This window comes from Carassius carassius, chromosome 49, assembly GCF_963082965.1.
Source record: "Carassius carassius chromosome 49, fCarCar2.1, whole genome shotgun sequence".
Taxonomy (NCBI): domain Eukaryota; kingdom Metazoa; phylum Chordata; class Actinopteri; order Cypriniformes; family Cyprinidae; genus Carassius; species Carassius carassius.
In genome coordinates this window covers 4,538,197-4,556,645 of record NC_081803.1, presented here as the reverse complement: position 1 = coordinate 4,556,645, position 18,449 = coordinate 4,538,197, and the positions used below count along the sequence as shown (strand labels likewise).

At 37.3% G+C, this 18,449-nt stretch overlaps 1 protein-coding gene across 2 annotated transcripts; it reads left to right on the top strand.

Annotated features, from left to right (window-relative positions):
• On the top strand, nucleotides 1-16,847 carry LOC132132851 (exosome RNA helicase MTR4-like). 2 transcript variants are annotated; one of them, XM_059545379.1, is made up of 5 exons: nucleotides 1-56; nucleotides 5,537-5,647; nucleotides 6,441-6,629; nucleotides 10,541-10,704; nucleotides 16,618-16,847. In XM_059545379.1, the coding sequence occupies exons 1-5, from the start codon at nucleotides 51-53 to the stop codon at nucleotides 16,637-16,639; spliced, it is 492 nt and encodes a 163-aa protein (XP_059401362.1). In that variant the 5' UTR covers nucleotides 1-50; the 3' UTR covers nucleotides 16,640-16,847. The 2 variants fall into 2 exon arrangements, with proteins under 2 accessions (XP_059401362.1, XP_059401361.1); XM_059545378.1 differs by lacking the exon at nucleotides 16,618-16,847 and adding an exon at nucleotides 10,789-10,891.
• Nucleotides 16,848-18,449: the final 1,602 nt, after the last annotated feature.

Below are 18,449 nucleotides of genomic sequence, written 5' to 3'. Positions count from 1 at the left end.
ATGCAGCCACGGAGGCAGCCAAACCGGCAGGCCCAGGAGAAAAGGGCGAGATGCAGGTGAGAGAGTGACACTGGGAACTTGATAGGAAACGTGACCCTGAAATGCCACACCAGATTAGATTTTATGTAGAAACAAAGCTTACCTCAACCATGTACAGGAAGCCACCAAAGTAGACAGATCAGAGACCAGGGGCCGGATTCACGAAAATCTTAAGAAATTAAGAAATTTCTTAATATAAATTCCACAAAGTTCGTAAGAATGTTCTTAAGTGCAATTCTTGAAAAATTCTTAAGTTCTCAAATATATTCTAAAGAACATCTTAATTTTTTTCTTAAGAAGTAAATAACAGCCGTTATCAGAATGAATACATGATGCGCAGCTTAACTTACTCTTGTCTTTTTGCGCTTCTGGTAGATTACCCTAAAAATCATAATAAGCATGCACCATAGACTGTATATTTTTGTTGCGACTTTGACTGGCGCTCAGCTTCACGTTTTTAATGCGGGCTGTTTTTGAACAGATGTGCTCTCATCTGAGTGAACGCTTCTGGTATAGGAGTCCGCGCTTCTACAGCAAATGCATCATGCACATTCATATGCGCTACTGCCAAAGATTATGTATTTATAAGCTCAAATTAACGGCGTTCAATTAAAGCTCCCTATCTGACTCGTTTTAGACCTGCTAATGAGTTTTGAAGTCAGCAAAAAGCAGCGTCACACACAGGCTAATCATGAGCGATCATGTTTACATTTACAGTCATCGCTGTGCCATCAGAAAACTTGTGCACATCCCTAGTCCTCCTACATTATGTATTATATGTAGAATTAATTTGTAAATAATTTGTATTGTTTGGGATTTAAGACAAGTCTGGGGCTGTCCTAAATTTATAAAGTTATTTACGATGATTATTAAGAAGATTATTTTCAAGAATTTGAAGTCTTCTTAGGTTTTGTCTTAAGAACAATCTTAATAAAAAAATTAAAAACATTCTTGAGAAAAATTTTTGGGAAATAAAAAATATTATATAAAATATAATATATAAAAAAGTTAGAAAATAAGAAGAAATTGGTATATAAGAAGAATTTCATTCTTAAGAATGTTTTGTGAATCCAGCCCCAGAACTATAAAACCTGCCACCTGAACACATATACAGGTGCATCTCAATAAATTAGAATGTTGTGGAAAAGTTAATTTCATTAATTCAACTCAAATTGTGAAACTTGTGTATTAAATAAATTTAATGCACACAGACTGAAGTAGTTTAAGTCTTTGGTTCGTTTATGTAACGATATCAACTCTAATAATCATCGGGAAGAAGAAGGCGGGAACCGGCGGACAATCAAATAACATTTAATTTCAAAATAAACACAAAACACGCAAATAAAAACCAAAACACAACTAAAAGCCCAGGCCTGGTCCTCTCTCGTCCTTCACTGTCGTCGCTCCAGTTTTATATCCTTCCATCTCCTCCGTGGGCCTCGAGACCGGTGGGTCGAACAGGTGTAGTTCATCTCCAATCACTCCACCGGCCTCGCTCCCATGTCCCTCGGCCCCGCCCCACTCGTCACAGTTTAATTGTTGATTATGATTTTTGGCTCACATTTAACAAAAACCCACCCACGAATATTAACATTCATCTGGGAAAACAGTGTAACGTTATTAAACTAGATTTGTAATGTAAATCATTTAAAACCTTTGCCAACACAAGAGAATAAATCAACCTATTTCTAAATATGTCATGTATTGTACATCATGATTTCAAAATAAAAGTTTCTGCATGTGGCCAAATAATATTAAAATTAAATGAATTTAAACAGTTTAATCATGCTGGAAAGTGTCACATCCCTAGTTTCGATAAGCGGTGATATAACTCATAATTTTCCAAGTGTATGATACAGCTTTCATTCTTCAGGTCAATCATATATTCATGAAAATGAAAACCAATAACTCTGCCATAGTATCCTTTCAAATGTCAAAGTTGGTCACAGTCATTGCATGCCTGCCCCCGGGAGAAAGTTCAGGCTCAGGATTCTTGTTTGCTTTAACCCCTGGTTACATCCCTGTATGCTACTACTTTCTGCTGTTGTGTCAAAGTACAGTGTTGTTTAGATAATAGTCTAAGATAAAAATGTTTTTTTGTTTTTTGTTTTATTCTGGTGGTTAAATACATTTTGGTCTACCAAAATCTTAAAAATGCCTTCCTGAAGGACTACCAGGGAATATACATTTTTTTGTGAGCCCTGTAATCATGTTGACAGCCTTTGGGCTAATCCAGATTCTGCAGACTTGACCCTGTTTTGTGGAATATGGGGACTTTTTTTTTTTAAAAAGATGTCAGATGGCTGGAGCTCAAAATGCTGGTGCTGATCGCATTTTTACAGCATGATCTACTAGAGAAATTTGTCTGTCACAAAGCACCTTGTTACAACTCTGATTGCAGGGTTTTTGTCATTTTTCCTTTCCTCAAATATTAAAGGGATAGTTCACCCAAAAATCTAAATTATGTCATTAATAACTCACTCTCATGTCGTTCCAAACCCGAAAGACCTCTGTTTATCTTCGGAACGCATTTTAAGATATTTTAGATTTAGTCTGAGAGCTCTCAGTCCCTCCATTGATGATGTTTTTCTTACCTTTCTGGACATGGACCGTATACCGTACACACAGTTTCAAAGTAGTCCATGTGACATCAGAGGGTCAGTTAGAATATTTTGAAGCATCAAAAATACAATTTGGTCCAAAAAATAGCAAAAACTATGACTTTATTCAGCATTGTCTTCTCTTCCGTGTCTGTTGTTAGAGAGAGTTCAAAACAAAGCAGTTTGTCATATCCGGTTCGCGAACGAATCACTCAAAGTAACCGGATCTTTTAGAACCAGTCGATCAAATTGAACTGAATCGTTTTAAACGGTTCTCGTCTCCAATACGCATTAATCCACAAATGACTTAAGCTGTTAACTTTTTTAATGTGGCTGATACTCCCTCTGAGTTAAAACAAACCAATATCCCAGAGTAATTAATTTACTCAAACAGTACACTGACTGAACTGATGTGAAGAGAGAACTGAAGATGAACACCGAGCCGAGTCAGATAAGAAGAATCGAGGAGCTGATGATACTGCGCATGTGTGATTCAGCGTGAAGCAGACCGACACACAGAGCGTCTGAACCGAACTGATTCTTTTGGTGATTGATTCTGAACTGATTCTGTGCTAGTGTTATGAGCGCGGGTAAACCGAAGGCTTGAATCAAGGGCAATCATCGCAAATGACGCCATTATACGTCGAGCGCAAAAGAACCGGTGAACCATTTTCTTCAACTGGTTTATTGAATCGAACTGTCCGAAAGCACTACTGGTGATCCGAAAACCGATGCAACCGGTTCTTGACTCGTGAACGAGTAATTATCTGGCTCGGCTCGGTGTTCATCTTCAGTTCTCTCTTCACATCAGTTCAGTCAGTGTACTGTTTGAGTAAATGAATTACTCCGGGATATTGGTTTGTTTTAACTCCGAGGGAGTGTCAGCCACATTAAAAAAGTTCACAGCTTAAGTCATTTGTGGATTAATGTGTATTGGAGACGTGAACAGTTTAAAACGATTCAGTTCAATTTGGTGAACTGGTTCAAAAAGATCTGGTTACATCGAATGATTCGTTCGTGAACCGGATATGACAAACTGCTTTGTTTTGAACTCTCTCTCACAACAGACACGGAAGAGAAGACAATGCTGAATAAAGTCATAGTTTTTGCTAGTTTTGGACCAAAATGTATTTCCGATGCTTCAACAAGTTCTAACTGACCCTCTGATGTCACATGGACTACTTTGATGATGTTTTTATTACCTTTCTGGACATGAACAGTATACTGTACACACAGCTTCAATGGAGGGACTGAGAGCTCTCGGACTAAATCTAAAATATCTTAAACTGTGTGTAATGATAAAACCTTTCATATTCATCCGGAAGAAGGAGGCGGGAACCGGCGGACAATCAAATAACATTAATTATTCAAAATAAACACAACACAGCGCACCAGCCCCTCACGGACGACTGGTGCGCACAAAATAAAACCAAAACACAACTAAAAGTCCAGGCCTGGTCGTCTCTCGTCCTTCACTGTCGTCGCTCCAGTTTTATATCCTTCCATCTCCTCCATGGGCCTCGAGACCGGTGGGTCGAACAGGTGTAGCTCATCTCCAATCACTCCACCGGCCTCGCTCCCATGTCCCTCGGCCCCGCCCCACTCGTCACATACCCCCATCGCCCCTCGCAGGCCGGGGGGTACTCCCGAGACTGCGCTCTACTCCCCCCCCCCTCCCTCCGGGGGGGACCGCTCACGGGGACCTGCGGGAACCTGGGGGTAGGACAGGCGAGGCGAGAGAAAAGGAGATGGAAGGAGGAGCGACAGAGACGAGAGAGGGGAGAGAGGAGAAAAAAAAAAATCCGGTTCCCAGACGCACTGCTGCTCGGCCATCCACCAGCTGGGTGATCTCCTCCGCGGTGCCTGGCGGTGCCACTGGACTGCCCTCGGCGGACGGCACGACACTCCTCCGCCGCCCGGTGGACGGCGACGGCTCCTCCGGTTTTGGGCAGCCGGCAGGAGTCCCCTGTTCCCTGCTCCTCCCCGTTCTGGCGGATGGCAGCAGGCTCCGGCCACCTGGCGAACAGCGCCGACTCCTCCGCTCCCTCACGGACGGCAGCCGTCTCTCCACATCGTGGGCGGCCGGTAGCGAGCTCGCCCGTCCCCGGCAACTCGCTCCAGCCCACCGCCTCGAGCGTCCATGGCGGCATCCTCCTCGCCTGCTCGATGGCACCGCGGATTCCCCACAGCGGCGAGGTATCTTCAGCAGCGCGTCCCTCCTTCTCCCGGGCTTCGGCACCACTGTAATGATAAAACCTTTCATATTCATCCGGAAGAAGGAGGCGGGAACCGGCGGACAATCAAATAACATTTAATTATTCAAAATAAACACAAAACAGCGCACCAGCCCCTCACGGATGACTGGTGCGCACAAAATAAAACCAAAACACAACTAAAAGTCCAGGCCTGGTCCTCTCTCGTCCTTCACTGTCGTCGCTCCAGTTTTATATCCTTCCATCTCCTCCGTGGGCCTCGAGACCGGTGGGTCGAACAGGTGTAGCTCATCTCCAATCACTCCACCGGCCTCGCTCCCATGTCCCTCGGCCCCGCCCCACTCGTCACACTGTGTTCCAAAGATAAACTGAGGTCTTACAGGTTTGGAAAGACATGAGGGTGAGTTATTAATGACATAATTTAGATTTTTGGGTGAACTATTCCTTTAAGCGATTTAGCCGGAGCTACAGAGGCTTGAGGCTGGATGTCTTGTTTTTCTTCCTCATCTCCGTGGGCTTGTAAACTCTGCTTTATGTATCTGCCGGTGCTGCTAAATGCGTTTAGATTCAACCCTTTCAGCTTCTCACTGGGGTTTTGGTCAAATATGGCCATGGCATTAAGTCCTTCGTGCAGAGGCAGCCAAAGGAGGTTCGTCCAATCAGAACTGTTTGTTTGTCTTTCAGGTTGTTCCTGTGATTCTTCATCTCATCACCTCCATTAGCTCTGTGTGCCTCTACATCCCCAAAGACCTGCGGCCGTATGAAAACCGGCAGAGCATGCTCAAATCCATACAGGTCAGCACACACACACACATTTGGGTAGATATGTATTGATATACTATTCACACTATTCATTTAATTATTTTTTTTAAATGGTCATAGTTACATAAGTCAGTTAAAATGTAATCACCTCCCCAATATCGGTCTTCACAACCTTCCTGCTAGCGCTGATAGTCAGAAGACATTCTGCTTGAATGTGTATTACTGTCAGTCTGTTCCTTCACACCACCTGCCTTTCGTGTAAATCTGCCATCAAACCTTCTCAGTGACAAACTGTAATAAGTCTAAACATCTTATGTTGTTTGTGATTGTGGTTGCTGAATAAATGTTCTTACGCAACCTCTGTGCCACATGCTTTTTTTATTTATTTTATTAAAAAAAACTAAAATTAAATTAATAAATAAATAAAAAGACTAAGACAGGTATCCAAACCAAACATCCTTAAATTAAGATACATTCACTTGAAATGCAAACTGAACATACAAAGTCTTGTTTCCTGAGAAATTGAACAAATATAGGTGAATTTATGCTTAAACAAGAACAAATATCTGCTACTGTATACATATAAACATAGAGATACATTCATATAAACCCCTACCCCCACACATGTGCATTGTTACATCCCAGATAGATATATAGATAGATAGATAGATAGATGGATCGATATAGGAGCAGCCGTGTGAATTTCTTTTTCTGTTGGATCATCTCAGCCGTTCTCCTAATGGAAGGTGTTGACTGATGGTCATTATAATCATTTGAGAGGTTATAAAGATAAAAGCACATGACTGCTTATGTTTGTGGTTTCCAGGAGGTGCAGAAACGTTTCCCAGATGGCGTTCCTCTGCTAGATCCCATAGACGACATGGGCATCAAGGATCCAGCGCTGAAGAAGGTCATTCAGAAGGTGGAGGCGTTCGAGCACAGGCTGTACACGCACCCCCTGCACAGCGACCCCAATCTGGAGGCCGTTAACACTCTGTGTGAGAAGAAAGCACTGGTGAATCCACTATAAGATGAGTGAATGTGCAGGAGTTACGGTGGGACTGATATAAATGTCATTACTTTTCATGGATCCAACCTTTTTCTGGTCCGTGCTGGAGTCGCAAATGTCATTTAAAATATGGCTCTATTGTATAAAGGCTCACCAGAAGGGGTTGATGTCATTTCCTATGGCTTTAGTTTTAAAGGGTTGCATTCGCACTGACCGTGTGTACTTCGTACACGTATACGAAAAGCGACTGAAAGAACAGAAAGGAGGACTAATAGTATATTGTATTAAGAATCTCCAACGACAATGGCAGTGCTACATTTGCTACAAGTGCCTGCACTTCTGCGTCCGTCCATCTATTGTTGTTCATCATACTTGTGAAATAAGTTGACGAGATGTTTGGAAAAGAAAATGGACAAACCATGACAGTGTGCGCAGACAGATGAGACCTGAACAGCACACGTTGATATCTGTGTTTAAACTAAACTCATTTAAGCTTTGTCAGTTTAAACATTTAAGTGCCAAAGGACACAAGAAGATTTGTGCGTGGGCTCATCTGAAGCATGCAAATATTAAGCTCTCTCTGAAGTATTGTGTTTAAATGGACAAATTCACACAAAAATGGTCAATGTCCGTCTTGGTAAGTATCCTACAGAAGACATCCGAGTATCCGGCTGAACGTAGGCCGACTGGATCAGTGCATTCTCTTAAAGTGACAGTCTTTATATTAATCAAACAGCAACAACACAGAAATCACTCACTGCTCTTGATTAAAAAGCTTTTGTAACTTTAATAAAGAATAATCTTTAATTTATAAAGTCAAATATGCAATGGCGTTTTACATTTGATTACTTTAATTTCTGTACCTAAAAACTAATGCTAGACCTCCCTAAAAAAAACCAAACTGAAAATCACTGTTTACTTTATTTGTATCTTTACTCTAGTGTATTTATTTGTGCTGTTACTCGTAGTTAGATAGAATACTCTTTTTTTTTATCTTTTTTTTGTTTTTGTTTTTGTATAATTTTTCTATAAACATAGCACATACCGAACCGTTCCGACATAGTGACGCTGTGTTTTAAATCATGGCGGGTGAGGGCGTTTTCGAACGTCTGGCCAGTCAATGTCTACTTACATCACGCTTAGTACAAGTTGAGCTGGTTAGACCCTGCTCCGGAGTAGGAGCTAATTTGGTTCTCAGAAAAGGCAGTCCGGTACTAAAATCGCACCCAGTTCTGGTGGTGTGAAAATGCCCGAAAGTGGGTAGTTCCACAATTAGTTCTGGTACTTTGAAAGGCATTATTAGTGCAGGGTGAATGGGTGCTCAAATCGGATCACAAACAATCATATGGCCCCAAAGTCACTCACATTGTGCAACGGCATTAAGGGGATAAGTGTTTTTGTTTTAATACGTTCCCTGCAGACGTTGTGCGTGGCTTATATATTTGTTGTTGGTGTGCGTGTTATGGAAAAAAATGGTCAGATGCATTATGGGGACTTGGGGATATCTCTCCAAACCAGATAATACCTTTGGTTAGATCAACCCTGTCTTATAAAGATCTATAGGGATTAACCCAGAACTAAACCTTCAAAGCAGCCAAGAGATACTAGACATTGCCTAATGCAGACAAGATGGGCTTGCAAAGTATAAAATGTTTAATTAAATTTTTTATTGTGAGTAAATTAGTTTTTTTACATAATGTGAAGCTTTAATGTTTAAATACTGCAAAAATACTATGATACTTAAAATATATACTGTTTAAATTGTATTACTTATGAAATATTTAAATATACTTTGCTTGTAATTATTTGCAGTACAGACCAAAAGTTTGGACACACCTTCTTATTCAAAGAGTTTTCTTTATTTTCATGACTATGAAAATTGTAGAGTCACACTGAAGGCATCAAGGGCTATTTGACCAAGAAGGAGAGTGATGGGGTGCTGCGCCAGATGACCTGGCCTCCACAGTCACCGGACCTGAACCCAATCGAGTTGGTTTAGGGGTAAGCTGGACCACAGACAGAAGGCAAAAGGCCCAACAAGTGCTAAGCATCTCTCGGGGAACTCCTTTAAGACTGTTGGAAGACCATTTCAGGTGTCTACCTCTTGAAGCTCATCAAGAGAATGCCAAGAGTGTGCAAAGCAGTAATCAAAGCAAAAGGTGGCTACTTTGAAGAACCTTGAATATGACATATTTTCAGTTGTTTCACACTTTTTTGTTATGTATATAATTCCACATGTGTTAATTCATAGTTTTGATGTCTTCAGTGTGAATCTACAATTTTCATAGTCATGAAAATAAAGAAAACTCTTTGAATGAGAAGGTGTGTCCAAACCTTTGGTCTGTACTGTACATTATTTTTAGAAATTATTATTTATAATATTAATTTTACACTTATTTTTTAATACTTGAATATCGTAAAAAAAACTGTAATTCTGCACATTTACTGTGTATTTTACATTGCTTATTATATTTATCTTTTTATTTTAAATATTAGTAACACTTTACAATAAGGTTCATTAGTTAACAGTAGTTAGCTGTATTAGTTAACATGAACTAAGCATGAAAAATACTTCTATAGCATTTAATGATCTTAATGTTAATTTCAACATTTACCACTACATTATTAAAATCAACAGTTGTATTTAAGATTAGTTAATGCACTGTGAACTAACAAGAACAAACAATAACTGTATTTTCATTAACATTAACTTAATAGATTAATAAATACTAAATAAATAAATACAAATGTCTGGCTCATTGTTAGTTCATGTTAGTTAATACATTGACAAATGTTAACAAATGAGACCTTATTGTAAAGTGTTACCAAAATATTTTATGCTTTGATTATATACTGAATTATTAAATCATTTAAAATTACTTTTTTTTTTTTTCCGTCTATTGTAAACCTATGTTTTTGAATGCGTTTGAGTCTCTTGTAGAATAGGGAAATAGTTTCTGGTTATTGTGAAGTACAATCGCTCATTGAGCTCATGTCTTAGTTTGCATGAATGTAGGTCATGGCATTTAGACCACACATTAGCTTTAGTAATATACAGCACAGCATGATTAGTTAATGCTGAAGTATGTATTGTTGATCGTTGGATGTGGTTTTTGGAAGAGTGAGAGATTATTGCCTTTTTTAATGAAAACAATTCAGCTCTTCTCAGTGTCCTGTTTTCAGTCTGTGTCTGAATCACTTTAGAAAGATCTCAGATAAGCCTTAAAGTGGATAATGGCATTAGAGCCACTCACACGATGAGTCTTGTAAGGGCTGAATCAGCTGCAACATAGCGGACCAACACCATTAACCTTTCTGATTCAACTTTTAGTGAAATTATTTAATTTTAGCTAGCTAGTTTTTACATGATTTAGATATATAATCCTCTCTGTCAATACAGGTCGGTGATGTCATTCTGAATAATGCAATTGTCATTACTCTAGTTAAAGGAATGATAAAATATAGCACACCAATGATAATGGGATTAAGTAGTTCTGAAGAGGTTCTGAATAAATGCAGCATTTATAACTTTTGACTAGTACTGAGTTGCCAGTGCTGTTATACAATAAGACTAGTTACATTTTTTCTTTTAAAGAAAGAGTAGTAATTTCTCAGGAATCCACTCTAAATTACTTTAAGGATATTGAATGATCTTGAGTAAAAACAGTACTCTGCAGTTTATTATTCCTAAATTAGACTACTTTTTGCCATGTTTTGTGCTTTTTAGACAGATGGTGGAGCTCTGCATACACTGGCTTTGTAAGATGCTTTGACAGTGTAAATTCAGTGCATTAATACATTACACTTACATGTTTACACATGTCATTTGTTTGTGGAGACCTAAAAGGGTGTATGTGTGTGTGAAATTTAAAACAGGAAGTGTCTTTTCTCACTGTCAGTGTGCTCGTGTGATTCAGATTGCAGGCGACATTAAAGTAGCGAAGCATGACCTAAAGAAAGCATGTAGCGTGCTGCAGATGGATGAGCTGAAGTGCAGGAAGCGTGTGATACGGCGCCTGGGATTCGCCACTTCCTTTGATGTCATCGAGATGAAAGGCCGTGTGGCCTGTGAGATCAGCAGGTTGGTTACCAAAAAAATAAATAAATAAGCACGAAGGTTGTTCACTTAGATTTTGCGTTCATGACTCTTGTCCTTGTTCTATAGAATTCTAGGTCACAGACCTGCATTAAACAGGGTTCCCACGCTTCTTGAGAGCGCTTGAAAGTACTTGAATATCAGACACATGGCTTCAAGGCCTGGAAAGTACTTGAAAACAAATATAGGTCCTTGAAAGTGTTTGAAATGAATTTGAAATAAATTTTGTTCAGTAGAATGGTGCTATTTCAACATTTCCTATATGCTCTGTCAAAGACGAAACAAAACCGGTCTAATGATTGTGGTGGAGATGAAGTAACGGCAGAGAAAATGATGTGCAGCCCTGCATGAACCTATGGAGTTCAAGTGCATTTGCGACTGAAAACTACTGCGTGCCACTATGAAAAATATTTAGGAGCACTGGGGCTGTAATTTTTTTTTTTTTTTTTCGAATTTCGAATATTCCTTGAATTTAAAAGAAAAATCCACAATTTTAGGTGTGCATTAAGGAGGCAGCCTTTTCAGTGGTGCACAAGATGTGATGATGATGTAAGTGTCGTTGCATTATAATGTACTTGTTATCTTGTCCAGTTGTAGCTACTAGATGTGGAGCTGCTGCATTGATGATTGCAAATATCACAGGGAAAGAGAACATCAGTGCTGAGAAGATCTTGTTTATGTCAAAACTGAAACCAAGCTGTTCACACAGATTAATATTTCATGTATTTTCTAGAGGGAAATCTACTGTTTCACTTGCGTCTCGCACAAGAGATCCACATGTTTAAAAAGCCATGTAAAATTAATGCAAGTTCAACTTTTGAAAAAACATCTTGAGACTTAAATGCGCCCCACCCCACCCCATGGCAATTTGTTTTTTTAAATTAAAAATGTACTCTTCCTTCTAACAGTGGAAGCAACTTCTCCTTTTAGTCATTAAGATGATCAGAATTGTAAAAGATTTTCCTTTACTTGTGTACATTGACAATAAAAACAAATCTTTTTGCTTTTGCAATAGGCTATAAGCCTGAAGAAAAATAGGTTACCGCTTTCTGCCATCTGGTTTCCTTTCGTGGAGCACAAAAATGTTCATTCATTCATTTTCTTAATTTATTAAGTAAAAATATATTTCTCTCATAGGCCTGTTTATTCCTAATATATATATATATATATATATATATATATATATATATATATATAGCCTTTATTATGTATTTCTCCGCTTGCAGAAGCACTGCAGGTGTGTGATGTGATATGAAGATCATGTGAATCCTCATGTTCTGTTGCTTGCTGCTTTTTGCACATGTAAAATGAATTCCCAGGAAACTAATATTATTATTTGTAATGAGTCGCAGACTCTTATCCTTTCTAATTTGATTCAATTTTAATTTAAAATAATCTTGTCTTTTAATGGTTAATAATTGGTTAATGATCGTCGTAAAAACAGATTGTCGGTTTGGAAAATAACCGAAATGAACATCCCTAATTTTGACAGTACATGTTCTGCAAATACTTGCAACACAACCAAATACAAAAACAATGCAAATGCTTTTTTTATATATTATACATTTATTTATTATTTAACTTCATTAGTAAAACCATAGGCTATGGTTAGTTTTTGTAAGGTAAGTTGTAAAAGTTAGCCAGCTTATAGAATATTTTACAATTACAGTAACTGTGCATTTCGTCAGCTTATTTAGGCTAATAATATCCACAAAAAAAGAAAGAAGAAAAACAAATGTAAAAAAAAAATATTTTCAGAGCAAACATTCATAAATATGTCCCAGCCATGTTTGTCACTTTGCGGTTCACTTAAATATTTTCGATGTAGTGTAGGTTTCTGTTTTTTCAGCACATTTTCTTTATTTGTTTGTTACGTTTATTTGCAGCACGTTTCTTTTTTTTAAGTGCGTTTCTTGGTTTGTGTTTTGAGAATTTGCAGCGCATGTTGTCAGATTGATTGTTTTCTTAATTTGCAGGTGTTTTTTTTATATTTGCATGTGCTTTTTTTCATTTGCAGCGCATTGAGCTATCTCAGCCACCGTAGTTTTTGCTGTGAGTAATGTATCACAGACATATCTGTTGATTCCTTGTTAATCAGAATCCACTCAAAACGGCATTTTGTTCAGTGCTGAATTCAGCAAGATCACGAATCCTCTCATTATAACTAACAAAGTGTGTAAATAAGTGATTCACTGTACAGTGTAGGGAGCTGTGTTGATTTGTAATGGAACTTTGTGAGATCATGTTGAGCGAAGGATACAGCTTTTAATGATTAAGGGAGTTTGCAAATAATATTGATTTAATACAAAAGTTAATTAAACAAGTTAATATTAAGTGACTTGCATTGTCTGAACACTATTGCCTGTATTTGCTCCATTTCTTAAACGAAAATAGTTTCAAACAAAGTAACAGCTGCACATCTCCACTCAAACAGCGGGGTTTTATGTATGTATGAATGGCTGTTTTTAAATTAATCTGATTCAAGTACCCATTCATAAAGTCATTTGCTTTATCCTGAATGAATCGGCCATTTGAGCGAATCAATTGAATGAATGATTCAGTGATAAAATCAGAGACTTGCTGCCACCTACTGGCAGGTTTACTTTAATTTAAAAGTATATTTTCTGTTATTTAAATTTAATATATCTATATTCAAAATGTTATATTGAAAACATTAAACTCAAAATGAAGTTATGTATTTAACCGCTGAGTCTAAAAATACGCCTACAATCCACTTTTGTGTTCTTTTCCACATCTGTGGTACAAATATTTCATTTTATTGGTAACTTATTCTACTTGTTTTATACTCTTGTTTTGATTAGAAATTTTCCAGAGCTCTTATTTTCAGCACTCTGGCTCGTTTCTAAACCATGTGGTGGTGTTGTGTTTACAGTGCAGATGAGCTGCTGAAATGTCTGAAATGTGGTCGGGATATAATATGAGAGAAGTCAATGGCTTATGACAGTTATGGGCCCAAATAACCTTGAAATGGTCATGAACGCAGGGAATGAGGTCATTCAGAGGCCCAGCTTCTATTTAAGACTTGTGACGCATGTGCCATGGTCATTGAATAATGCAAAATGGATATCAGTAATATGCCATACATTTGATACTATAAATCTTAAAAGCAATTTTCGAAGACAAGTTTCGTTAATTTGGACATTTTCCAATTTCATGTGGAGTCATAATCAAATGTTAAACAATGCTGTGGTGTAAAAATATCTGAATGCTTTTGAGAAATAAATATATATATATATATACATAGACAGACAAAATACACATAATTTGCTGTAAATAATTGTTCAATTATATTGTTTTCATTTGAGAATGTTTTTTGACGTTTTTCATTTTGTTTGACGTTTTATGAATTCATGTGATTAAACACCGTTTTAGATGATTCATTTTTATTTTATTTTTAAAACGCACAATCCAGAAAAATAAATACATTAAAAACATAATATAGGGGGGAAAAAAGGAGCCCTAAATTATTATTAGGTACGATTAAACACGAGTTTGTGAACGAACAAGTTGTTGACATTCACTTTTTAAGCTTTAACAAACGTGTAGAAATAATTTTTCCCCATTAATGGAAAATGAATATCGTAATAAATATATTGTACGATATAGAAACAATATGATCATTTTTAGCCATATTGCCAAATGGTATGTTTGGGTGAGACTGTTATGATTAATAGCATTTAGCATTTCTTACACTTTTTGGTGGCACAGGTGTTATATTCTTCACCTTAGTGAAGAATATTTTGTGCAAACAGACCATTTGTTGACCCAGTGTTAAGTCTGACTGTTGTGACATTTGCCGCGCATGCTGTTTGAGATGCGTGTGGATGGTGATTGTCAAAGTTAAACTGTTTCTTGTCTTTAGTCAACTGTCAGTATAGAGCCATTAAACTTTACCCCCCGAAAAGATTAAAAACAGACACTTTCACAATCCAAAATCATAAAAATATGGATGTTAAAAGAATGGTAGTGGAAAGAGTGGTTTGTACAAAACTATAACAAATGCGGTTTTCAAACTATTAGAGATTTAGCTTGTAGAAATAGAGAGATGATGATTGAAATAACTAGTTTAATCCTTTTATGGTCACCAACAATGTCAATAATTATGCATCATTACCAGAAAATACTGGTTGCACTTTTGTTCAGAAGTCGGTCCACATTTTTAAGTTATTTGACGTCATCCAACCAATGTTCACAACTTAAAGCCTCTTCCACGAAGCCTGCCAGATCTTATTCCCTTTACGCATGGTTTAGAGATGTGCAATTTTGTATGTTCAGTTGTAGAGGTGGGTAGTAACGAGTTACATTTACTTCGTTACATTTACTTGAGTAATCTTTTGGGGTAACTAATACTTTTCGGAGTCTATTTAAAGATGGGTACTTTTTTCTTACTTGAGTAAATTTTGGGGGAAAAATCTGTACTTTTACTTCGTTACTGTGGGCGACGCTCCTCTCGTTACTTTATCTTAATGCAATAAATGTTATAAATGCTTCAGTTTATTCCAAACGCGCCGTCTACTTTTCTCTGGGCAATGAGCGATGCCCATTCGCGAATGATTCATTCTTTTGAGCCAATTCTGTTCAAAGGCTCGATCAAACCAATTGGCAAACGAGTGAATTGGTTCATGAATCAGTTTGAATGAGTCGTTCAGTTCCCTGCCGCACGCGCTGAGCGTCTGAAGTGGTTCACTCAGAGTTGTAGCGTTTAAGAACAGAAAGAGCGTTGAAAACGTGGCTGGAACTGCACTGAATTGAAAGCAAATCTTCAAAGGATATTATTTGCTAGCGATGGAGATCCTTATTAGATGAACACCGCGTGTGCTGTCTACTGTTTAACAGGTAATAACTTGGGCTACATTCGATTACAGTACACGATACCACTGTGACATTAGTTTGTTGTACGTGTGTGGCTTATAACAGAGGGGAGTCAAGTTGAATGCAGCTTCCAAAAGACAAAAAATAGCCGATTAAGATTTTATTAATTTTAATACAATCACACCGGTGCGAGTACGTTCAGCAAGTCATAGCAACAGCTGCTGAATTCAGATCTGTGATCGCTGGCTGGCGCTGAGCCAGAGATAGATGCGTTTTTACAGCGCTGCGCATTATACCAATCACACATGATTCTATTGAGCTTATTAAAGCATTGGCCAATCAGAGGCGTTCAGATGAGTCATCGCTAAAATCCCGGTGCTTCCTTAACTCGCTCACTGACTGAATACCTCTTTCTGGCGAATTCTCTCGCAGGAACAACAAAGTGCAGATGTGTGTACGAATCTTTAATTAAGATATTGATTTCACAGTGTTAACAGTTTCAGTGATTTTAATGGGAGTTTCTGAGAGTGATTGAAATCTAGACTGTCAGTGAAAATGATCTTTAATAATGTAAATGTTATTTGCTCTCTTTCTGAACAATGAAAGATTAGTAGCAATATTTATATCACATTAACTTTTAATGTTAAATTCACATTTAATATAAAGTCAGTCGTATTAAAAATATGTTATGGCATGACACCTATATCTGTTACTTAAGTAAACAGACAGGGTTTTATAATAAATTACATAAATTGGAGTAAAGGCTGATGAAATATATACATTTATACACACACACATACATTACATACATTTTATCTATATATCTAAATAAAAATAGGCTCAGTATATATGACCCAAAGTAACTAGTAACTAACTACTTGAGTAGATTTTTTATCCGATACTCTTTTACTCTTACTCAAGTAACTATTCAAGACTAGTACTTTTACTTTTACTTGAGTAAATATTTCTAGAAGTACTTTTACTTTTACTTGAGTACAGTTTTTGGGTACTCTACCCACCTCTGTTCAGTTGTGTGTTGTTTTATTAGCTTCTCTCCATCCACAGGCTAACGAGATGCCCAAACTGACGGAGCAGCTGGCCGGACCGCTGCGACAGATGCAGGTACTGTGTTCGGGAGGAAGACTTACTCAGCCACCTTGAAATTCTTTACATTACATGCTCACTATCACACGCACTGTTTACCAAACAACACTTAAACTGCTGCCTCTGTTTGCATTAAAGGGTTAAGCAGATAGGTCAGTCTGATCCACCTAAGATGTGGTTTGACCGGGTTTTAACTACACTAAGTAGACATTCAAAAGGCCCTTTTTACCGGCGGCGGTATAAAGTGCATTTGCAGCTTTTGACCGCTGAGTGGCGCTTTAACCACAAGTTATCAAACAAGCGCATCAAAGCACATTTTCGCTAATAGACGTCAGTTTTGCCTCACTGATGTGTTAGATTTGATGGCTTCAGTCAGGGAAAATGAAAGAAAAACACTGTAGTTAAAATATTTAATATATTTAATATCCACAGACGAAAAAGTTTGGTACTTATGAAGTTATGTGCATTTCTTAGAACGAATTCAAGCAGGATAAATGTCAAGCCTGTGCCTGAGTCTGTGCTTATATTTTCTCTAAGCTACATGGTATTAAACCATATTTTAGATTTGACACATTTAAAAGGTGTGCAGTATTATTTATATTATATTAATTATGCGTTATATTATTCAAAAGAAATTGTGGTTTACTTTGCATCGGAGCATTAAAAGTGGTAGCCTATTTTAGGGGGGTAGGCTACATGGATTAATATGCAAAATGTCAATATTTTCATATATTATGCCTATACTTTAATTTATATTTTCAATATAAATATATTTTTTCCTTTAATAAAACAACATGCATTTTTGTTATTCGTTACCTGTCCTTTAACTTATTGGGGAAAAAAACATTTGTCTGTAAACTGATTAAGAAATTGTTGCATGTTTAAACATGAAGCACTGTATAATTTTGTTCCCATTATTTAGGCCTAATTAGCCTAAAACAAGAAACAAATAAAATTAAACCTGCACGATTAAATCTTTGAAAATCTAATAAATGGACGGATTAATAAACTGTACTCACGATTAAACTCAAGTTCTCTCATTATAATCAACAAAATACACAAGATGTAAAAAATAACTTTAGTAATTGACAACTTAAGTGATTTTAAAGGGAGCCTTCTTTACTTGCTTTTAAAGTTGGACAATAGTAAATGGCCTAAAAAAATAATAAAAAAATCCCAGATTTTAGTTTTTATTTTAGAACAAAAAAATCTGATTTATGATTTAAATCGATTTTTAAATCAATATTCAAATGACAAGGACATTTTACAAAACAAGTTTTAACATAGTTCTTTATCATTAATTTAGCAGTCAAATTTATAACTGCAACAAGATGATTAAAAAAACAGTAATGTTATTACCTTAATGCTGGAAAGACCTTTATTTTTCTTTATTGCATCTAACCATCCACTCGGCGTTAAGATTAAAACCGGCAGCTCAGCAGTGAGTCAGTGTCATGGACGGAGGACCTGTTAATATATTTTCTAGTCTATATTTCCATCTCATTAAGCCGCTGGTTTAGTTTTTTTTTTTCTTCTTATAGAACTTATTTGTAAATAGAGCAGACACTTTCTGTGTGTCTACACCAGACACGAGAGTTGTCATCCGTGCCCCACAGCGAAAAGTGTGTCTAAACTTGATGACATCACACTATAGTGTCAAATCATCTGAATGCAGTGTCAGAACATTTCATCATAAACAGAACGAGCATCACTGATGGGGATCGAGTCCAGTGCATCCATCACTGGGCTCTGTTGTCTTTTGTTGGATCGTTCCACTCGTGTCCAGTGTAGAC

Excerpts from the sequence above, each read along its gene's own strand:
- LOC132132851 (XM_059545378.1), top strand. Across the intron at positions 6,630-10,540 it reads TGTGTGAGAAGAAAGCACTG|ATTGCAGGCGACATTAAAGT; the intron begins GTGAATCCACTA and ends CGTGTGATTCAG. Across the intron at positions 10,705-10,788 it reads GTGGCCTGTGAGATCAGCAG|AATTCTAGGTCACAGACCTG; the intron begins GTTGGTTACCAA and ends CTTGTTCTATAG.